This window comes from Carlito syrichta, unplaced genomic scaffold (assembly GCF_000164805.1).
Source record: "Carlito syrichta isolate Samal-C Ts95f unplaced genomic scaffold, Tarsius_syrichta-2.0.1 Scaffold90601, whole genome shotgun sequence".
Lineage (NCBI taxonomy): Eukaryota > Metazoa > Chordata > Mammalia > Primates > Tarsiidae > Carlito > Carlito syrichta.
The window spans coordinates 31,005-55,450 of NW_007034697.1; the positions used below are offsets into that span (position 1 = coordinate 31,005).

Genomic DNA, 24,446 nt, shown 5'->3' on the forward strand with positions numbered 1-24,446 from the left:
AGTTTCTGGGGTGGAACCACATGGTCTGGGAAGACCAGAGGTGAGCAAACAAATAAATCAGTCAGTTCATGTCTTTGCCAAGCTGCCTTCCTCCTTCCCTTTCCCTCTTTGCAAAGTTATTTTCTATTTTGCTTTCAGTTATGTATAAACACAGATACAGTGCTGTTTTTTCAGTTTTAAAAACAGACAACCTTCCTCCCTACAAACAAAAAATAAATGGTAGTCTTTTTATTTTACAGTACTGAAATTCACAACCCCAATAGTGGTGATCGACTAACTTGAACACTTTGGGTTTGGACCACAAAAGTGGTCATTTTCAAGCTTATGGTTCAGTAGAAACAATGTATTCCTATTTGCAGACATCACCTCTTTTCAAAGTTCACTCTCATGGCCAGTGTTCCTTGTTGGAGTTGATAAGCATGTATAGGTCAAGGATACTACAGGCAATGCATAGCACAGGGATCTGCAGCACAGAAAAATAGTTCTTTTAGTTTATCATTTCTCCAAAAGCTGTGGGATGATTTTATGCAGCTGTTCCACAAGAAATTTGCCTCAGACCTGACAGGATGAATTCTTTTTAAAGACAAATCCAAGAAAATAGTATCCAATAATGTAAAACAAGCCATTGTTACTGTAATCCCATCACACCTACAGAGAACTCCACAGCTGCTATCAGAACAACTATTTCCATCACCAATAAACCACATGAAGAGAGTTTAAAAGAGAGAGAGAGAGAGGTCTATGTGAGATCCAGGCAAACAACACATGACTGTGATAATGAAATCAACCCCAGCTTTACAGTATCTAAATATAACATGTAATTAACAGTAGCCACCTGCCAGTCAGCAAAGTCATAAAATAATTAAAATCAGGTTTGATAATAGGACATAAAATTGGCTGATAAAAATAGAAACATCATATTCCTTTATTTGTATTTTCCATGTAACTGCACTAAGAGGTTTTTTTGTTTCTTGTTTTTTTGGTTTTTGTTTGTTTTTTGAGTCAGGTTCTCACTCTGTTGCCCAGACTGGAGCGCAGTGGCACAATCATGGCTCACCACAGCCTCAACCTCCTGGACTCAGGTGATCCTCTTGCCTCAGCCTCTCAAGTAGCTGCGACTACAGACACTCACTACCATGTCCAGCTATTTAAAAAAAATTTTTGTAGAGATGAGGTCTTGCTATGCTGCCCAGGCTGGTCTCAAACCCTTGGGCTCAAGTGATCCTCCAGCCTTAGCCTCCCAGAGTGCTTGGATTACAAGCATAAGCCACCATGCTGGGTACTAACAGGGTTTCTGCTTATCCCTTCCTCCAGCTGAAGTCACATTTTCCTGTCATTCAAGGAGTAAGTGGACATAGGATGGACAGGCTGCCTTAAAACTCCATGGACAAGCTAAATTAGCATGATTCTTTGGAATTGTTTCAAAGATATTTGGCTACTATTAATATTTTTAATTTTTCATTTTTATTACGGGTATGATGTCAAGAGCTGTGGCAGGAAGCACATTTTGTCAATTCAATAATTAATCCCACAGCATAATAGTGTGCGAGGAAAAATTGACATTTGTCAGGTTCAAAGAAAATGAAAGCTGGAAAGATTTTTCACTATACTTGCTCAAGAAAAACATCTGATCGCAGACTTTCCGGATTCATTTCTCTCCTACACTTACGGCTCCTGCTACAAACAGTCCCCATCTCAAAATGCAGGAAAGGAGAAGCACTGGCTACTTCCCTTGCCCTGGTCCTCAGCCTCCCAATTACAAAATTCACCAATTTACTTCCTAAATACACCTGCAGTTTGCTCATCCCTCACTATCCACGCCGTCATTACTGTAATCCAAAATCAACTCCAATCAACCAAAGGGTGCCTATGCTACTGAACTGCCCGTTTTCTGCTTTGGCAACTGCACAGGGGCTAGAAGCCTGAGTGCCAGGGGCAGACAGGCCTTGGATTCGAGCTCCCGCTCGGCTGTGGTGAGCCATGGGCTCCGGGCCTCTCCAACCTTCCAATGTCTCAATCTGTGAGAGGAGGATACTGCGGGGTGGCCCCGTCACACCGTCTCTTCTGCCTCCAGTCCATTCTCACCATGCTATCCTGCCCCTGACAAGGCCTCCATCAGTCTCCTTGCTCCCTTTCTCCCTCCTATGCCCCCTGCATTCTCCAGCCCTCTGCTTGCAAGAGCTGAGGAACAGTACTTCTTGGTCCCCTGAGGACTTCAGACCCAGGGTTTCCACAAATGCTGTTGCCTGATCATTCACAGTCTGCACTGGATGGACGCTGCCTAGGAGGGGGACGTTCCAGGGTGCTATTTTTAATTCGTGGAAGCATCCGCCTTGCTGCCAAAACTAAACATTTGCTTGGGGTGGAGAAGGAGTCCCTCAACACACTTTCCACATGGGCTACTTTTCCCTTCTAAGAATATTCCCCAGTGTAGGTTTTGTTGATTTGTCTTTTTTGGTTTTTTTCCCAACAGGGCACTAAACAGTTATTTTGCTGCAAAAAGCAAGACTTCATATTTGGTTCAGATCACATGCGTTTCTACACTCCCAATTATTTTTTAAATTGGTGGAAAATGTACACTGAGAATCTATGTCAGCTGTGGAGACAATAGGAAAGAAAAAATTGGGTTTAGAATTATAATAAGTTGTACAAGAACTAAGAATACATATCTCAAACATATGTTCTATATCTCCCCTAAAAATGGATTTAAAACGTTAAGCTATTTTGTCCCTTTTTATAAAATTTGATACTAGTAATTAGTACGGCATGCTTTAGGGGGGAAAAAAGATCCCTTCTTAGCAAATCAAATGAGTTTTCTTTGATGTAAACTGGTTTGGGTGAGTGAACACTATTTCAATCTAGTTAGAATGGTTCTTTGCACAATGCAGGGAAGAAAAGAACCATGGAAAATTTTCAAACTTTTGAACGATTTATTGCATTATTACTTTTTCTTAAATGTGTTCCTGCCCAATATCAGACTGTTAGTCACACTGTCTGTAAGGTGATTGGAAAAGAATGAATATATTTTTATTATTAAAGTTTAATTTATTTTTCCTCATTTCCAGATTAAATTAGCTAAGGGATGCTAAGTTCTATGTAAATTGGACTGTGCATTACAAATGTAAGAGGATTTTATTTTTATTAGCAGTCATCTTGTCCACTTCTCAAGACTGTATTTGAAGAAACAAAATGTAACAATGTATGACTAATATAAAATAAGTTCCTCTTAAGTGTGGAAATCCATAGGTTTAGGATTGTGAAGTTAAGTTACAGAAGTCATGAATCACTATGCAGGCAGAAAACAGAGTGTAAAAATGTTCAACAAATATATGTGAAAGACCAAATCATAATGAATTACATTATGGAAACTAGGAAGTCTTAGGGGGTGACCTTAAAATACTAGGTTGCCTGGGAGAAAGAAAACGGAATCCGTCCGTGATAGGCTCTTGTGTGAATCAGGCAGAGGAAATGGTGGGATGGAGAGATCATGTGATCCATCTCATGAATAAGGATAATAATTCTCACTTTCCTAGGAGGGAAAGATGGGTTTCCTCACCAACAGTTCCTGTTCTCCTATCACCCGTTCTAACCACAAAAGCAATATTTGTGAGCCCTAGAGACCTGAGTTTCAAGTTTTTGCACAAACACGTTGGCCATGTGCAGAATCATATGAAATGCGGAGCTTTGGGATTATTCTCCATATGAATCAGTACCAGAGTCTGGGGGTCAGTGTGCCTCTAGGTGGTTTTCCACAGTATTTTCTGGAATACTGTGTGATCATGTCCCAAAACCTGAATCAGTGGATAGGACACCAAAATCAGAAAATAACCATGCCACCTTGGGGGGAAAATGTGACACCTACGAGTTAGCCACATTTGCACATGCCTTGTTCTTTTTACTAGGACAGTCACCTACCTTGTCTAGTGTACTCGTCTGCTTCTCTGTGAACCAAATCCTTTACTCTGTTTCCATAAAGCAGCCGCGAGGAATCATGATCAAAAGCTTTCAGAGTCTCACTGGAACTGTAAGACTTCTGCGTGGGTACCCTACACTCCTCATTGTCTGCTGAGGAATTTGTGTATCGCCGCTCTTTCTCTCGTCTGCTCTTGGTCAGGGAGCAATAAGGCCTACGTTCTTTCACATCCATACTTCATTCCTTCTGTGTGCACATCAGTCCTGCTTACAAATTATGCTCAGGGTTCAATTCTCATTGGTCTCTCTGTAAAGATAAAAGGTTTGCATGACGTCAACATAATATTCATCTAAAACCTGACTATTCGTCTCAATCTGGAGAATGGTGGAAAACAATAGTATTGCCTGTCTAGGAAGCTTGCTTTCAACAAGAAATTAATATTTGTGAAATCAGTGTGAGCTATTTTGTATCACCAAGAGGTGAGGCATACTTTCTGCTAATGAGAGCTATAGGTGTTTGTTTAAATGCCTATATCTGATTTTACCTATTAATTTAAAAAAATTACCCTGTATATTGGATGTAAAAAAAAAAAAACCAACAAAAGCAAACAAACAAACAAACAAACAAAAACTTACCCTGTAAGATGGATGTAAAAAAAAAATTAACCTCAAGTTCAAATTTCACTATAGAAACCAGCTAAAAATTGGCTTCTGTAGTTTGTTAAATAATCCACAATGGAAAAGTTTTCTCTTGAGGCATTTTCTCCATTCACAAATAAATTCCTTTTCTTTTTCTTACAAAAACATACTATTTTTTTCTTTTTCATTTTTTTTTAAAGCAGGAAGAAATTGGGAGCTTCTTACAATTGAAACTTTTTCAAATGCATTGAACATTTTATTATTTTTTACATAGACTTTTCCTTCTCAGGACACAATTTTCCTGTTTTAAGGACCTAAATGTCTTGAACTGTGAAAAAAGCTGGTCCTTCTCTTATATCTCTCTGCTTAAAATGCAGTTTCCTCTCTAGCAAATGAATTTAATCAGCGCTGTCCTGATATTTAAGGCAATTCAAGTGGCTAATTTGGTGGGGTAGTTTCCTGTAACTGCTGGTAGCAAGAATGAGTGAGGCAAATTGTGTTTCTTTACTTGGCAACTCTCTTTTTCCTGAATGTGCTGAGCTGACCATGGAAAGGGTGAGTAGAAAAGGAATAAGGTGGGAGAGCTGCCCAGGGCTAATCTGCATTTTAAGTGGTCTTCCTTTGTCTCCATTCCTTCAGTTGTGGTCCTCTTTTTTTGTTGTTGTTTGTTTTTTTGAGTCAGAGTCTCACTCTGTCACCCAGGCTGGAGTGCAGTGGCACGCTCAGGGCCACTGCAGCCTTGACCTGCAGGGCTCAGGTGATCCTTCCGCCTCAGTCTTCCAAGTAGCTGGAACTACAGGTATGCATCATCAGGCCTGGCTAATTTTTCTTGATTTATTATAGAGATGAGGTCTTGCCAAGTTGCCCAGGCTGGTCTCAAACCCGTGGGCTCAGGCAAGTGCCTCACCTCGGCCTCCCAAGGTGCTATGTGGTCCCTCTTTTTATCCGGAAGGTCCTTGGAGGCTCTGTCTCCAGCCCTTGGTGTTTCCTCTCACCATACTTCTTTCCTCAATTCACTTTCTCTTTGGGGGATTCCATAATCCACTTGGAATCAGTGGTTCCCAGCTGGCCCAAGATCTTCTCTTGGGTTCTGCACCCTTAGGCTGTGATCTGTTCGGGGAGGATTTTTCTCCATGGAGAGTGAGTCCTTTTCCCAAGAGTCGCTCTCACTCTCTTTCTCTCTCTCTCTTCATCATTTGCCATCAGTATACACATCTCACAGCTCTCCAGTGTGCTTCCAACTTGGAGTCTTGGAGCTGACTCTCTCCCATGCCGACTCAGTTTACACGGAAGTAGGAAGAAGTCTCCATGCTCAACATGACAACTGTCCCTTTCCACTTGTAAACGTCTACTTGCCATCCAGACTCCCTGGGCTGGAACAATCCAGAGCCTGGGCTTGGAGAGGGCTGGGCTGCTCCTACTGGCTCTTCAGTCAAACTCTCCCCTCCCCTCCCCGTATTGCCAATAAAGGAAGCCCTCACATGGGGTCCCACATTTCTCTGCTGTTGGCTTCAGTCAGGCTGCTCAAAGTAGTTGCTAATATTTTAGTTTGGGGCTGAAATGTATCTTGATGTCTCTACCTTTTTTTTTCTTTTCCATGAATCTGACTTTAAAAAAAAAACTAATATTTTTCACTGACTCCTTTTGATTCATTACTTCACTATTCTCTTTACAAATTCTTTCAATAGCTCCTAATAGAAATTTAATTTCTCATATCCTAACTTTCCTTTCAATTTAAAATAAATAGTTTTAAAGTTTGGTGATGATATTTTTACACAACAGGATTAAAACAACACACCAATTCACATTTTTTATCCCAACAGAGAGAAGTGACTTTAGATAAATATTTACAGAATAATTACTGGGTGTTAGGCTATCTTTCCAGCGCCAAGAACAAGGTGTGAATAAAACAAAGTTCCTGCCCTCAGGGCACACACATTTAGTCAGGGAAACAAGTACAATTTTTCTAATAGAGTGAATAAACATGTCTGAGCTCAAGGGAGATTTTGTTTCCAAAACTGTCTCGATCTCTTTGGAGAGGCCATTTAGAGCCTTAAATTTAAATGATCGTCAAAAAGGTTTTAATTGACCAGAAAAATATAATTTAAGCACTTTTTAGTAATAGAGATTTGGGAATAGAAATCATTATCAAAATTTCATTTCTTGCCATAAGTCAACATCTATTTTAAAATAAGTGTTGCTATATACACATATGCATTCATTCTTGTATTTTAAAAGAATCCAAGACTGGACTGATAGAAGCAAAGAGAAGTTGTTTTCCTTCTATTGAGTTAGACCAGCTATTGACTTGACAAACTCTGATCTGCTAGCAAAGTCTGATCCACCATCCATTTTGTAAATAAAGTTGTACCACATTTGTTTGTATTGTCCTTGGCTATGTTCATGCGACAAAGACAGAGTTGAATGGTTGCGACAGAAATTGCAGTGGTTTGAATGATGTCTCCCAAAAAGATGTGTGGTCCCGGTACTTGTAAATGTAGCCTTATTTGGAAATAGGGTCTGTGCAGATATAATTGAGTTAAGATGAGATCATACTGGATTAGGGTGGGCCCTAAATACAGTGACTGGTGTCTTTTTTCCTTTTTTTGAGTTGGGGTCACACTCTGTTGGCCAGGCTGGAGTGCAATGGCACAATCACAGCTACTGCAGCCTCAGCCTCCCGGACTCAGGTGATCCTTCCACCTCAGTCTCTTGAGTAGCTGGGACTACGGATGCACACCACCATGCCCAGCTCTGAGGTCTTGCCATGTTACCCAGACTGGTCTCAAACTCCTGACCTCAGGTAATCCTCTTGCCTCCTCCTTCCAAAGTGCTGAGATTACAGGTGTGCGCCACCACATCTGGCCAGGGTGTCTTTATAAAAGACATGAGAAGGAGATTTGGGCACAGCAACCCACAGGCACGCAGGAAAGAAGGCCGTGTGAGGGGGGAGGCAGAGACGGGAGGGAAGCAGCTACAAGCCAAGGAACACCCAAGGCTGCCGGCAGCCATCAAAAGTTCAAGAGAGGCAGGGAGCAGATTCTTCCCTAGAAACTGACAGGGAGCCTGGACCTGTTTACACCTTGATTTCACACTTCTTGCCTCCAGAAGTGAAAGCACCACTTGCTGTTGTTTTGAGCCACCAGGTTTGTGGTTCTTTGTTACTGCAGCCACTGGAGTCTCATGCAGACACCTCATGGCCTGCAAGTTGAGCCTTTTTCTATCTGGGCCCTCGAGTTAAACATCTCTCCATTCTCTTCGTCCCTTTGGATCTTTGAATGTGAAAGGTGTTCTCTTTATGGATAGTTTTCTTGAGACAATTTTACAGTCTTGCAAATTAGAAAATCATGCAGTTATTTTAATATGGTAATATGAGCATATATTCTCACAATTAAAGCTTCCATTTCATGGTAATGTCACCAAATTTTATAAATCATTTGTAAATGTTATGAACCTAATCATAAAATGATAATTGTAGGTATTCTGGAGATTTATAGAACATCTCTAGCACCAATTGTCTGAGTTTCCTTTATTTGTGAAGCAATTCTACAGTGCCGATATAAATCCAGATGTAGTATTCAAATATACCATCAAAGATGAAGGCAATGTGATCTTCGTGACTCCAAACAATAAAAAGCCCTTTGTATCTGTCTTTTCAATTTTGTACATAGTTCAAACTCTTCAAGGATTTAATCTACACTGTAATGTTTGCAACTACTGATATGATTCATTGATGGAAGTCAATGAGTTCGATATGACTTCAAAAGGCAGTTTTCTATGTTATCTCTTCCACTCAAGGCTGAAGATGAGAAGGTTAAGAAATGCAGCTGCTTAAGCGATGCGAGTTGTTGAAGCACTTTGATGGTAACTGCACAGTCCTATACAAGAAAGAGGGTCACTGTGTGCATATTCAGCAAAAAGCACTTAATGAACAGGATATTAGCTGCATCAGTGGGCGAAGTCTTTGAAAAATAAGGGAAGCTATTAGAAAGAAAGTTAACCAAAAACCTTTGAGAGAACTGACACCAGCAAGTACACAACAATATCAAACTGGTTTGGCTAATTTTTATAAGTTCCTTGAAAAACAACACAATTACTAACCATAGCACTCCTCTGTAAATCACAGTTGATCTTAAAACAAGCTGGATTACTTGGTTATTGTTTTTGCTTTTGTTTTTGATCAATAGTTTGCTAAGTATTTGACTAAATGAATGAATGGACAGGCAGGTTCTGACTTACGGACCCTAGACTTAGGGTGATCCTATCCTTCAGACATATGATTTAAATATGCTTTGGAACTTGACCAGAGAAATGAACATTACTATATTGTTTCATAACTTGTTTCGAATCCCAAAGAAACATTTTAAAATTGTACTTTTAGAAAGTAACTTGATTTCAACTGGAGTCTGTATATATTTAAACCCCTGATGCCAATGAATTACAATGAATCAGGCCTATAACCACTCCTAAAATCAGTTGAAGTTCTAAAATTTCATGAGTTTATGTACCTATGTAGTGACTGAAATAAAAACAAATATCCAAACCTAAAAGATTAAATAGCTTGTTGGTCTTCCACCATTATCTGTTTTCTGTAAGAGAAACAAATTCTTGAATATCTTCTACATAAACTGCCCTGCTATCTCAATTATAGTTTGGAAAAACTCACTCCCCTCAAAATAAGCAGACTTCAGAGAAACTCCATTCTACCCCAATACATTTTAGATTAAAGATCTAAATTAAGTTCTTTGTACACGGTACCAAGAAATGGTTGCCTTTTGTTATTCACAATTCATATTTTCCCTAATAAGTTAGTATTTATGATTTATTACCAGGTATGTTAATCAAATGGTAAATACAACTTTGCATACCATAAGAATTTCAAAGCATTTCCTTTATTGAATAGTTAGAATAACATCAGTTGAATACCAGAGGAAATCAATTGCTTTTGTTCATTTTAGAGGAAATTGTGTTTCCTGAGGCAAATTTACAAATCAGAGATTGAAATAATTAAGTATGAAAATAAAATCATATTGTGGTGATTTGGGGGGTAGTGCTAAATTCAAGCATCACTAGAATTTGAGTTTACAGTTTCAAATAGTAGAATGCAAGAGAATCTAACTATCATGTTTGTGGTACAAAGTTAAAAACAAATAAAACTGTGGAGAGAAATATAGGAAAAGGGAAATCTGCTTTGAATCGCAAAAGTGATGCTTGGTCAGAAGATACAGGTACAGAGAAAAAATAAATAATGAATAAAGATAATGAAGAACTAGTGATGGAGAAGGAAAATTAGACAGGCTGCTTTCTTTACACCATGGCAGTAAAGAAAAGGGACATTTAATTTTAAAAGTCATAACAAACAAGTCAATTTCTGCTTCCAACCAGGACTGGAGTAACAGGAACTGGATTGTGCCTGCTGTCTAGAACAATAACAACAAAACAAACAAGAAATCTGAAGCAAGTTTTCAAGCCATTGACATCAAGCAATGAAAGGACAGTGAACCCTAAGAGCTGGGAGACAAACAAGATGAGTTTTGATTATCCCTGTTTACTGCCCTGGGAATTTCCAGGCTGTAGCACAGAGAGGAGGAACCCAGGAAGAGCCCAGTGGTCTTTCTAAATTAAAGAGACAGGCCTTAATCTTGTAGGCCAGGTGGTAAGAATTTGCGGGACAAAGCGCTGAAGAAAAGAGAGCTGCATGGAGAAAGAACCCTAGAGGTCTGCAGAAAGTCCCTCTCGAGTATTCCACAGCATACTCACGAGCACAAGTGTATGAAGAGATCACTGGAGACCAGAGAAGGAATTATCTGAAAGGATTATAGCAGGGTTTCTCAACCTCAGCACTACTGACAAAAAATTACATTACATTTTGTTGGTAGTAAATATCTGTCTGGGGACGGGGAGACACCTCTTATCAACAGGGGTGCCTGAACGAAGCATATTTGTAGACCTAACCCTTAACTGTACCCCACAACGTCATAATTTTAAAAAACTACATTTTTTTGATGGGGGGATATTCTAGCCTCTACCTACTCGATGCTGGTAGCAACTCTAGCCATGACAATCAAAATCACCTCTAGACAATCACAATTACTTCTAGACATTACCACTGGGTGAAGAGGGACTTCTTTGGATGCAGACAGAATGGGGCCAGTTTCTAAGCACTGTTTCATACATAATCCCAATTCTTTTTTTTCTTTAACTTAAAATATGCATTAAGCAAATAATACTTTTCCTTGTGGAAACTAGAACATGCAGATAAGACCCCCAAAACGCCCTCTTAACCTTTTAGTGTTCATCTTTTCAGACTTTTTCTACGCATATACTTGTGTGTGCATATATATGTCATGCATACATATAAATGCATGTGTACATATATACATTTAGTATAAATAATTTTGTAACCCATTTTTACTTAACATATTGTGAGCATTTTCATGTGAGCAAAGATATATTCATGTCATTATTTAAAGAATAATAAATAGGAAGCTTATTGTTTTAAAATTCAAAACTACCCATTATGTTTTATCATAGGTAACAAACACGTAAACCTAGATAATGAAATAAATAAGAACAGTATACTAAAATAGCTACTGAATAAATGTGAGTACTGGAAGATTTTTAAGTGGAAAATATATAGAATGATGCCTTAGCCTATAAGAAAAGTGACTTAAATCTCATCAAATCACTAAAAATCCTTTCGAAAATATGTATATGTAGAAGGAAACAGAAACCAGAAATGATCAAAAAAGAAAAAAATAAAGATAATAAGGCTAATTCACTTGGTAAAATGGGGCTATATTCTATCATTTAAAAAAGAATAAAACAATTCACTTACATGGTTTGAAATAAAAGTGATTTTATTTTCCTGATAAAAATTATTGAAAGGAATATTTAATAGACACCAGTCACACATATTAATACAGCGATGTAGTCTATGGTTGCAAAGGCATGAATGACTACAGGGAGGAGGAGGTCGTAATCTCTATACTTAGATGGGTAAAGGCACTTAAGAATCGAATACAACTGAGCCAATTGCAGCTTTTCCAGTTTGCAGACCTTTAGGGTAAAGTGTAAATAATACCTCTCAATTTGCCTGCCTGCCAGGATCAACCGATATCCATCACGTCTGTTTATGCATTTCTATGATGGTTTAAACCAGCACCCTGAATATAGCGGCCACCACTTCATTCACCTGTGTTTCAGTACAGGTGAAAGTTTTGCCTGTAATCATGTCTGATTCAGATGGAAAAGTAAGAAACACAATTACATGTCAGGCAGACAATACCACGGTATCCAAATGGCCTCGAATACATGCTAGGTAAAATACACTACAACAGAGCGCTTTGATGTCACATCAGATTTTTTTTCTGATTCGGTTAGGTTATTCTATCTTCAACATAACATGCCTACCTTAGTGGGCAGGCCAGGCACAATCAAACACACAATCATAATAACCTCCATTTATTAGACTTTTTCATATTAGGCATCTTACATACCGCATGTCTATTCCTAACAGCAACACAGCAGGTTTGTGTTATTACAAGTTTTATAGATGAGAAAATATGAGAGAATTAATAAAACTTTCAAGTCATACAACTAGTAGTGGTTAGGCTGGTTCACGCTCCCATATGGTGCTCTCCCACTTATTTCTTTGAAAAGTTGCCAAACTATAAGACCTGTTTAGCATCAACTCCAAATTCAAACCTTCAGTTGTAAGGAGAGAAAAATAAGCGAGTCCTTCTAGATGGCTTAAAAGCAACGACAGCCTGATAGAACACAAAAGTGACAAAGGTGGGTATCACTGACCTGGTGATGGCTGGTGTGATTGAGGGAGCTTCTTCAATGAAGAGCTGATATTATTTCCCTAAGTGTTGGGTATATTCCTCTCTTTAGAAGTGGACATAAAAGCTCCTTGATGAATTATTAATTTCAATCTTGATTATTTACTGAGTGCTTAAAATATTCCAGGTGCTTTACATATATGACCTCTCTTAATCCTCACAACAACCTTGCTAAATAAGAATCATAAACCCCATTTTCACAGGAGAGAACTAAGGCTCAGAGGGATTAAGTGACCCTTTCAAGGTCACAGAGTCAGGAAGTAGCTGAGCAGAATTTGAACACATTTCAGTTTTATTACAAATCTGTACTCCTAACCATTGGACTATACTTTAAAACCTTAGAACACAAAGGAGATGTAAGAAATAAAAATTTAAAAAAAAAACAACAACAACAAAGCGAGCGAGAGAGAAATGACAGGGATGAGTTTAACAGTGTCAGGATGTCAACAGATCCCGTATTAACAAAGGCGATGAAGGTTGTCATATTGAAAATACCATGATAATTAAATTTGCAGAGATCACAGCATTGGGGAGGTAAAAATAAAAACCAAGCAAAATTCAACTAAGGAGTAAGAAAGTTGTAAAGCTCAAGGCAAAGTAAATAAAATATCCTGGAAACATTGTCCATTTACTTCTTTGGGGAAAAAGACAATCAGGAAAGAAGTAAAGGATACCCTGTTGTGATATTTTATGTCCCAGAGGGGGACATGGTCACAATTCCCTTTGCTTGTCTCTTATCTCATACGGTTTAGTTACAAACGAGAGAGGCTTTCCTGCAAATAGCCATCATAGCCATACTGATTTTTGGGGGGGCGTGTATATGACCTGTATCTCCCTGAATAAGTACCCTCTCCCCACATTGGTTCAAAGAGGTTCAGATGGAGCAGATCCCAGTCCTGGGATCCAGGAACTGCCTGCACTGAATCTCAGTGGTTGGTACAGTAATGAACTCATGACCTGATTCAGGCCAATACAGTCAGTCTCAGGACATTTGATAAAACTGGTGGGAATGGACTTCTCTTTTCATTGGCATTGTTAATCTGGAAGAATGTAAACTTGTAGTTTATTTACATTGTGCCACCATTTGGAGAAAGCCTGCCTGCCATTGAAGTTTATATAGAAGAAACAGACCTTAGAGAAAGACAGAAATATGATTCTGAGCCAACAAGTTCTTACCCCAGATTTTCAGCTAAAAAACAGTTGTGCTAACGCAGTTGGGGAGGAAATATATAGCACTGGATTTTTGAATAGACAAATCTATGTCTAAATTCTAGCTCCACTATCGACAATTTATGTGACATGTGGCCTGGACAGGTTACTTAAACTCTGTGAGGCTTAGTTTCCTACATTTAATTATCTAAAAGGCATATAACAATACCTTTCTTATAGAGATACTATGAAGATCAAATGAGATAAAGTTTTTTAAGGCGTAAGGTCAGCTATTATAATTAAGTCAAGAACATTGTCCAGTGTCCAAGAATAATGTCCACTACCATTAGACTTAAACCTAAATCATCTGGGGAAGCTGGGCTGGGCTCAGTCCTGGAAGGTTGAGAATAAGTGGTTATAAATCTGTAATAAAATTGGTATTTTGCTGAAGTGTTTGAATGGAATTAGAGTTTTGAATTTTTATGAGCTTATTTGGAAATACTATGTCATCAAACAAGAAAAGAACAGTGCCCACACCAATAATTTCAAAATGATTTCATCTACAATGTTATCCAAATATTTATGTTTAGCTAGTAGTAAGCAGCGGCAAACGCTGGCAGAACTTATAAGAAGAGCAATAAAACTGATTAAGAGGCTCCAGACTGAAAGAACTATGTTAGGTTTATTTTAGTAACAACTAGGTGGAGACCTGATAACTACCCACAAGTATTTGGAGAATAAAGGATAACTGCAGTTATTCATGCCTCTGTAACCCACAGGCAAAATTACTATAATAAATATACACTCTGTCTACTGCCCACCAGACAGTTTTTATCTCAGTCTGAAAAGCACCACACTAGCCAAATGGCATCTTCACAGACCCCTGGGGAATGGGAAATTCGGGCTCAGTGTTAGAGGTGGGTGTCTCCCTCAGCACAGCACCTGTGGGTAGAATGAGCAGAGACACATGGACAGACATGCCCAGGCCCCCCTTCCTCCTGCAGTAGGTAAGCTCTAGGGGGGACAGGTCAATTCCGGAGTTGCCTCAGGGTTTTAAAACGCCTCTGGGTCCAGTCTGAGTGTCTGATTCTCTCGAAGGACTGAGGAAAGCCTTTCAGCTTGCAGTGGAGACAGGCGGGGGCTGGGTCAAGGCTGGACTCAGTCTCGATGGGTCTAGGAAATTGGGCCAACACTGTCACAGCCAGCCTGGCAAGCAGTCAGTGCACTTCTTTACAGGGTTCCATTCTCTTGAATGTTTTTCTTCTTTCATGCTCATTGCTTGCTTTCAAGCAAAATTTAATGCAACAGTATCAGGGACTATAAATATGTTTGACTAGGTATAGGCTCACATAGAAATGTTAATGCTTTGACATCTTGAGTTTAGTCACACACCTTAAAGTGCATATGTATGATCCTCTCTAATATTATGACTTTGTATGAATGCCACCAAATAGTGAAGTAAAATTAGGAAAATGGATCTTATTGCCTGGTTGTTCGAGATTTCCTGGATGTTTTATATCATAAAGACAAATATGTGCATAATTTATAATTTTTGGAAAAGTTTTCAATGGGGCAGGTAGTCATGGCCAGTCTAGGTATCAGGGGTATCTGGTGAGGGGACACAGGGGTATCTGGTGAGGGAACATAGAGCACCAGCCTATGCTCTGGTGTCGCACAGTGTCCTCTCAATAACGAACACAAACGCCCAGTTACAGTTTTTTTCATGCTGCTTCTAATGGCAGTCATAAACCAAGGCAGAGGATTACAATGGACCTAGGCAGTCAGTAGATAATATGTTGCCTTCTCAGATGTCTGCTGAAGTAGGATTCTCCCAAGGCTCCCCTTAGCCATGAAAGGGGAGTGCAAAAGAGAATGTTCTAACGGGCGCAGAGAGAAATGCAGTTTCCTCGGCTTCCCGTTGACTGCCTGCCAAGACAGATGCTGGACTTTTGCCACTATATTTCATACCTTGGTGATGTATTCTAGACAATTGTTAAAAACCACACTTTCAAGGTAAGCTGGTAAGGTGTGGCTACTCAATAAATATTCAACCGCAACCATTTGGAGTAAGTCAATTTGGTCTATGCTTCTTCAAAGAAAGGCATTACTAAAATGCAAGAGTCACTGTTGAGAAAATATGATCTAATATTGGCCACTGTGGCTTTGCTTTAAAGTAATTTGGTTTGCTAGTCATCTCATTACAAAATAGTTAAGGTATCAGAGTTAATCGTTAAAGTTACAATCCACGTGCCAGGAGGATTTTAAATTTAATTTGAATGGGATAATAAGGAAAAGACTCTAAACTTATGAAAATACCTTACTCAGACAAGTGCTACTCTACTTTTCCAGAACCTTCCCAACTGGGCATTGGTGTTTCTGTCTTAATCTGGAGGCAGTAATTCTGCAACCAGGAGGTATAATGCTGATTTAATTTTTAGTCTCTCTACTTTCTACCTACCAGTCGGAGACCAATTAGTACAGATTACAATAATTATTTTTGCATAACGGACACCTGTCACCTATGAACCGGACTGAGACCACTAACCTCTTTTCATGTGGGTCACCAAGTAGTAATGACTACCAGTCATTATTAGTCTAGGCTGCATTTCTTGTAACCTGGCCCGCCTTCTTCACCCTTCACAATTACTATTATCCTCTATGTACACGAATGTAATGGTGATACCACTTTGGAAAGAAGAAATCGTGAATACATGTAAAAATTTCCATGATTATTTTTGGAAAATAGCCGTATTTCATTGGATTATTTCTACAGTATGTAGTAGTAAATGTGTAATGTGGAATATATTTTAATTGCTGTGATGTAAATGAGACTTTGGGGTCATGTTACAAAGTGTTAACTGAAAGATCCAGCTATGACTTTAGCATGCCTGCAGGCCTTTTAAATTGTTATGGGAAATCTCAGCATTCAATTGAGTAGTTTCAACACTGAGCTCCCCTAAGGCTTATTACAGTTTGGCAACATGAAGCCAATTTCAACTAATGTACATAATGCCTTTTTCCTCTCATACTTTATCTACAGAACCTTTCTGGTATGTACAACTTGAAAACCATGAAACCCCAGGCAAATGAAGAGCATACACTTGACGCAATTTACCATTCAGTTATTGGCAGGAGTCCTCAGATAGTACAGGGCTTCACTTGGGGCTCAGAACACCAGGAGTATCAAAATACTGGTTCAGGAATAAATAACAAATAATAAAGAGAAAATGGCTAAATTATTATAATGTAATTTTCCACTCAAACGTTTTGTTATAAACTCTCCTTAAGAAATGTACTAGGTAACTCAAATATTCAAGTAGTAAGTATATTCCTTATGATAATAACATACTTATAAGACTAACATTACAGTTTATAAACATTTTCACATAGGTTCTCATAGTAGATTGGCTATGTAAAACTAGTACAGAAAAAGTCTTCCAAAAGTAAGTATGGCTGTCTGTCATATCCGGGGGCAGAAGAGGAGAGACTCTTTCTTCTTGGGTGCCTGAAGGACTGGTCTGTGTCACTTGCTGGCACTAAGTGACGAGAGATCAGCCAGATCCCCATCAGCCCTTCTCCGGTTGACAGGACTTTTGACTTTGCCATCTCCCAAATGGTGGGTGTCACACCCCCTCTCATCAGATATGCAGAACTTAGGGAGTTAATGAGAATGTTGGGAGAAGTCCTTTCTCTTCCACCATTACTAAACTGCATAGGAACATTTAGAAAAAGCAGTCACTTCTTTCCAAGCCCTAAAACCCAAGCCATGAAACAGGCTTCTGTGAAATAAGCACCACGCATTGGGTATTGGTATCGGGTATTGCAGTATTGAATATTGGATGTTGGGTATTGCCACAAGGCCACATACACGGGACTTGGTATGGACACTGAATACTCTGGTGGGAGTTACCTTCCATCTAGGGCCAAGACAGGAAGACAGTAAAGGGTAGCAAGCAAGGGAGTGTAACAGGGAAAGAGAACTGAAACAAACATTGGACGTACTTAGTTTACAAACTGTAGTGAATGGGGATAAATGATAGCTAAAATGTCAGGAACCTCTTACCATCAAAATGCAGATTCTGAATAATAAACCTCTTCCATCTATCTGGAGATGGCTCACCACACAAACTTTTTATTAATCTGATCACACCTAATTTTCTAGTTCAGAAAATTCTCCGCCACAGTGTTCACGGCCTACTTTGAAATCCTAAACATTTTGGTGGCATTTTGAAAGAAATAAAAGTTTCAAAACAACATTGAAAAGTCACACACGATTAACAATGCAATTATGTCTACAGTGAATCAGTGCCTTACAGTGTCAATAGAAGAATGAAAGTAGTCTTACTGGCTGGTCTTCAGGATTTGTTATTCGTTAACAATCTGTTGGGGTTTTGGGATGGGCTGTTTACTGCCTTGACCATGGCCTCTTCGATACTCCCCGGCAGAATGTTCACATGTTCCTGTCAATGTGTAATAATTCCTGGAGCAGGCCTGACCATCTGATTCTCAGTGGTAGCCCCACATACCACATTCTCAACCAGTGTAGTTCAGTTTTCTGGAAGCTAGACTCCACTATCATCCCAAAATTCATAGTGCAGAAAAATATACAGAAAGAGAAGCGAGGGGGAAGAAGAAGAAGAAAGAAAAAAACCCTTGACCCACAGATATCACTGAAGTGGCACCTCTCATTCACATGTCACATGTGAACAGGCCAAGGCACAGTAGTTGAAAACAACCCCAGGACAATCATAGATCTCTATAATCCCACAAATTCTTGGGTCTGTACCCATGCAAAACAGTGTTAAGCTATGTCGTTCCCATTTCAGGTTGAATGCTATTTTGTATACAACGGTTGAGAAGCAGGAGGAATACAGGTTGTAACTGAAGTTTTATTGTGCCATAATTTTCTATTTGACTACTCATACCCTTGTCTACTTTAAAATTCCGTCACCACAGCAGGAAAACCTACTCTGGTGTCTACTTTTGTGTCCTCATATTAGGTCTTCAATAATCAATGATATTTTCCAATTTACATGATGAGACGATAGAGCTGATTTTAACAGAAAAATTAAATTATCTTGAAAGAGAAACGATAGTATAATGTTGTCTGCAGAGCATCTCCTACTTGCTACTACTAGATTTAGTTTATCTGCTTTTATGTATTTTTTTTTCACTTGCCAATCCCCTACAGTCTTTGGAGTCTATTTCAAATTTTCATCATGAATAATGGGAATGTGATGATTTAGCAAAAAACCTATTCTAACAAAATCATGCTATAACATTTATATGTCTCTATGACTTTCATTATGGTAAAATTTATATCATCTGGAAAAAATAATGGTTGAGCAGAATACTCTAATTATAATCATGCAATGTAAAAACAAAAAGAGAAACCTTCAAATTAAAAACATTAAAAATTACCATATTCAGTTAATTTGAGGATTCTGAAGTCCTGGGATGCCTAAAAAGTCACCAAATACAGACTTTTAAAAGTTTAATGTCCATAGCTAAAAGGTATTGAGCACCACACCAAATGTTCAATTTATATGCATTATCACATTTAATTTCTACAACAAACTCATGCGGTTGGTTCTTTTATGAATCTTTTTTTTTTTTTTTAACACATAAGGAAGCCTCGCCTCAGAGAAAATAAGTAACTCACCCATGGTCACATACCCGTTAAGAAGCCCAGCTAGGGCTCAAAACCAGATCTTCATGACATAAAATCTATACATTTGACAATGACACCGTGCTGACTGTTGGGGCAGGTATATGCAGTCACATTAGATAAAATGAAATGATGGGTAATATCACTTTTCATGTTTTACTGTGAAAGCTTTTAAGGCAAAGATGATCATCTGCTGAAGTAACAGAAATATTACTCTTATGTCATAATATTGTTCAGTGGGGTTTTGGTAAAATCCTCACATTTGCTACTGCCCAGTGGAGCAATCAGTTCATGATGTGTCCAAGCATAGTAACCAACGAGTGAAATCACGGAGTTAAAAAGGTCACCATTCAAACATCAGAGCTAATGCAAATAATTGCTGCTAGTAATTTTTATACTATGCAGCAATGCAAATATATATACTAATTTCAATGAGGTATGTTTAAATGAAAAACAAATTCAACCCATGGTTTATGACAGTTTATGAGAAAAACAAACTTCAAGAGTGAAATTAAGATAGGTTCCTATAACCAAGAATACCGTAATTCCCATAACTAATCACCCATAAAACCTATTACAAACAAACACCAAGAAAAACTCAAAAAGCACATAAGAGTGATGAAATTTCCACCTCAATGACTGATAAAGTGAGATATATCAAAAATCAACTGAGCTGGAAAAATGACACACTGTGAAGAGGTGCTTAGGATGATATGTGGTCAGGATCTTCCATTAGTCAAAGTGATGACTCTCAATACATGGATATTTCAGGACTTCATACCTGGAAGCTCAGTTCTTAATGACAGAAGTCTGTCTTCTCACATGGAAATGAGAAAGAATGCCTGCAAAGCCAGCACTCTCAAGGAAAAATGACTTGTCGGATGAACAGCTCTCAATCTGCACCTTCAGAAAGCCCTCCCTATCCTTCCATTTTAGAATTAGATAAAATACAAATTTATCATGTGCTCCTTAAATATTGTTTTCTGGACCAGTTTCTTGGCTTCAAGTTTTATATCTTCTTTCATCATTGCTTTAGGCCAAGTGTAATGAATGTTTCTATTTAACTTTTTTAGAAAAAGGCATTACGTTTGGTTAAAGGGAAAGATTGCCAAATATCCTTTGCTACATATCTTACTTTTAAAACAGTTAAAACACAAACTCCTGGCAAAGCAGATCTGTCTACTAAACACTAGTGGACGCCTCATAAAAGTTTGCTGAATAAACAGATGACTGGAAGAATGACCCCACAAGGAAGGACCCCTAGGGAACACTGACTTTCACACTCAGATTACAGAAGCATGTTTAACATGACTCTCACCTTCCAGAGGCATCAACATAAAATGAAGACGCTAACACTCATTTCACAGAGGGAAGAGAATTCAAATTACACACATGCAAAAAGGAGGAGTATGGCACTAAAATGGGAAAGGGCCAAGGGAAAGACTCTGTGGATGAATCAAAAAAAAGATTCCTTTTATTTTTCTGGAAGAAGCTTCTTTTAAAAATTGTTGGCAAAACAGTTATTTTTTTCTAGTAAGAGAAATTAAGCCAGACGCTCAGATAATTGGTCGTAGGGTTGACAAAACAACTTACCACTCTTTAAAAGAAAATGTATCACTCAAGCGAGTCCTTTTAGGTCAGACTTTTTTTTGTCTTCCGTTATATTGAAGCCCAAAAGACACATTAATGCGTAGTGAGGAAGCACAGTAACTGAAGCTCACCCTGAAGCAGAACTGTGGGTCCTGGCTGTTCATCTTGCTCAGCTAGTCCCCCCAAATCCCTGTCTTCATAGTTGTATGAAACACTTATTCTTGGTGCTATATTGCAACTAGGTTGTCATTGAAAAGGTAAATTGCCTTTTATGGCTGTATATGCTCAACTTCCTCTTCCCAGTATATTCATTCTGTTACTTCAAAAGAAGCATCATTTTAAAAAAAAATACAAAAAACAAAAAACTTATGTCATCTGCAAAAAGTCAGTGGTGTGTTCTATTGTAGATAGTGTCACAAGAGGTTCCTCTCTCCTCTGATGCATCCAGGAGAGACAATTTTCAGGATGCGCTTAAATGTACATTTCTTTCTCGTTTAATTGATTATTCATGAGTTTAAAATAATTAAAGAAAAAAATCTGAAATTGACAGGAATATTTTTTGTGCTAACCTCAATTAACTTCAGCCTCTCTTATACATCTCATCATGCTACCTGTCAAAGCTGTACCTTGTGCTGAATGAGTGGCAGGGGATGGGGGACTGGGTGGAATAGAATCTGATAATATATGAAGAAACATATTTTTATTGATATGATTCTAAAAATACAAACAATTTCGTACAAGTGAAGTCAGACAAATCTAAATTTCAGTTGCATCTTTAAGTAAAGGGGGAAAGAAATTTGGGGGACACACAGAAGGGTGATGGAAGGTTGTAAGCTTTGGTCGGCAAATGGTCGACTCTATCTGATTGCAAAGAGCCTGCCAAAATAGAGACTTTTTATGAAAGTCAAAGGAAATATTAGAAACAGTGAAAGGAAACATGAATATAGCTTATTAATCATCCTTGCTAGTGAGGTTTAATATGCACAAGATGCAGACCTCTTCATTTTTCTTTCAAATACATATTTTATTTTTCTTTATGAAAGATAGCTTTATAATTCAAAAGCAACATAATGAATACATGAAATGCTTTTTTTCCCCCTATAAATCATAGCTAGGAAATGCCAGGCTAAGAGAGATCAAAGGTCATTTCAGCACAAAATGAAGAAAATTAGTTGAGAATCCATCATCAAATTGAATTGCTTATGACATGGAAAGTCCATCATAGTGATTCTACCCCGTTTTAATATTTCTCTGTTTTGCAGAAGTCTAGTGAGAGTCTGTGGCTTGTGGAGAAGCATTAGTCTTCCAAGTGGCATGCGCTCTGCAAGGAGGTCTGGAAGCCATGGTGGCAAATATGGCAGACTAACTAGAGAATTATACAGCTGAGGAAGGAACGAATAAAGATTCTCTTTTGGTATGTAGACATATAGAGCGCCGATTAAAGGCTATAAAATTAATAATGGCCAATGTAAGACAGGAGTAAAGGTATCTCAGCTTCACGAGAGTTGATCTTCACCTCCCAACCCTCAGGCTGAAGGTTGGCACAAGTCATCACTAGGTGTCTGCTTCACTGCCAGTACTAACATTCTCAAGGTGTTTAATTCTACTGTCAGACCTGGGACTAGTCATATGTACCTGACACTTACTGTTAAAATGTGGGACACTGGATTCTATAATTCAAAATATAGAAAAGAACAAATCAAGGTAATTTTGGTCCCTTTTTTTTTTTTTTTTTTTTGAGTTAGAGTCTCACTCTTGTCGCCCAGGCTGGAGTGCAGTAACATGCTCACGGCCACCGCAGCTTTGACCTGCTGGGCTCAGGTGATCCTTCTGCCTCAGCCTTCCTAATAGCTGGAACGACAGATGCACGTTACCACACCAGCTAGTTTTTGTGATTCGTGTAGAGATGAGGTCTCACTAAGTTGCTCAGGCAGGTCTCAAATCCCTGGGCTCAGGCAATCCTCTCGTCTTGGCCTCCCAAAGTGCTGGGATTACAGGTTGAGCCTCCCAAAGTGCTGGGATTACCGGCACCCCTTTTCAACTGTATAGACAGAGGAGTCAATTGTCACTTTCAGGCTGGGCTCGGTGGCTCAGCCTGTAATCCCACGCCTTGGGAGGCTGAGGTGAGTGGATTGCCTGAGCCCGCGGGTTCGAGACGCGCCTGGGCAACTTGGCGAGACCTCATCTCTACAATAAATCAAAAAATTAGCTGGGCGTGGTAGCGTACGCCTGTAGTTCCAGCTACTTGGAAGGCCGAGGTGGAAGGATCGCCGGAGCCCAGCAGGTCGAGGCTGCGGTGGCCGGGAGTGGCCACTGCACTCCAGTCTGGGCGACAGAGTGAGACTCCAACTCAAAAAAAAATGTCACTTTCAATACAGTTACACTCTCTCCTTTCCCCCTTCCTCCTCCTTTCCCTTCCTCTCTTCCCTTCCTTTCCAGGGAAAAAAACTGTTTTGGTAAATAATGGTCTGCTTGAATAAAGCAGGTCTTTTATTCTCTCCATATCAAAATGGGAAATAATCCCTTTGCTTGTAGAATAATGGAAGCACACCCTAATAACATACCGGAACCTGGCTTTTTATAACCCTCTCAGCCACCCCACTATCCCTGGCCTTCTCAGCTATCAGTCATTTTTCAATCATGTGACCTCAGCAGGTAACTTAATTTACTTGTCTCATCTCTACAATGGGGGATAATAACACCTTGCCTTTTTGGAAGTAAAGAGTTGGTCTAAATTATCCAAGGTGCCTGCTAACTCTAAGATCTATAATTTAGAGATTTCTCAAAGATAGTGTTCGTTCCTAATTTCTATGACCTTGATACACAGTAAAATGTCAACCTTACTGTGTAACCCGAGCAAAGATAAGCATTATGTGTCATCTTGGGTTTTCCCTTTTTAAAAAGTATGATTGTTTTCTTATCGCATACAATAAATTAATTCCGAATCTATATTCTTCAATTAGAGTAACACAGGCTTCCTTTTCCTTTCCCCTGCTTGTTCCATATCGATTTGATGAAATTGTAAGAGTTTGTAAAGTTTTACTTTAACATTGCAAAAAAGTGGCCAGTAAAGAAGACTCTGAATGATAAACCTAGTTTTACAAAGAAATGCACAAATGCCCTTCTTTGAATCTTTTTTTCATTTTTCAACAAAGTGGATGTTAATAACTAAGAGAAACTAGCACAATTGAAAATGTGTCACAGATTATGACCCTGTGGTTTTAATGTCTCCTTGTTCTTTTGGTCCTATCAGCCCCAGCCAGAGTTTCCTGAGTATTTCTACTTCTCAGCTTCAATCCGCAATCTCCTGAAGCCTGTCCAGCAGCTGGTCAGCCGGTACCTCTTTAATGTGCTTCAATCAATGGAGTGCTGATTTCTCCACTTTTCACTTTGATATTTCTTCCTTTCAATTATTCGATTCCCATATATGACTCTCTACCTTGATATTTAATTCCAAGTTGGCACTTTCCCAAACAATCCTTAAGTCTCTCAATTTAAAGTACATTTTTATGTAATATTTTACTGAAAGCTTCCTTTCTGTTCACTATTAATTACCTTCTAACAACAAGGTAAAAGCCAATGTGTGAAAATGTATAGCCTACCTTAACAGAAAGAAGCACAGCCAGGAGTGGTGGCTCACTCTT

The 24,446-nt window shown here is 38.8% G+C and overlaps 1 protein-coding gene across 1 annotated transcript in view; it reads right to left on the reverse strand.

The window, feature by feature from the left end:
- LOC103260949 (teneurin-3-like) overlaps window positions 1-24,446 on the reverse strand; it is a 50,634-nt gene that overhangs the window by 22,344 nt on the left and 3,844 nt on the right. Inside the window, exon 2 of the mRNA XM_021712529.1 lies at window positions 3,916-4,221. Coding sequence (XP_021568204.1) covers window positions 3,916-4,147 — 232 coding nt within the window. The 5' untranslated portion in view covers window positions 4,148-4,221. The remainder of the gene's footprint in view (window positions 1-3,915; window positions 4,222-24,446) is intronic.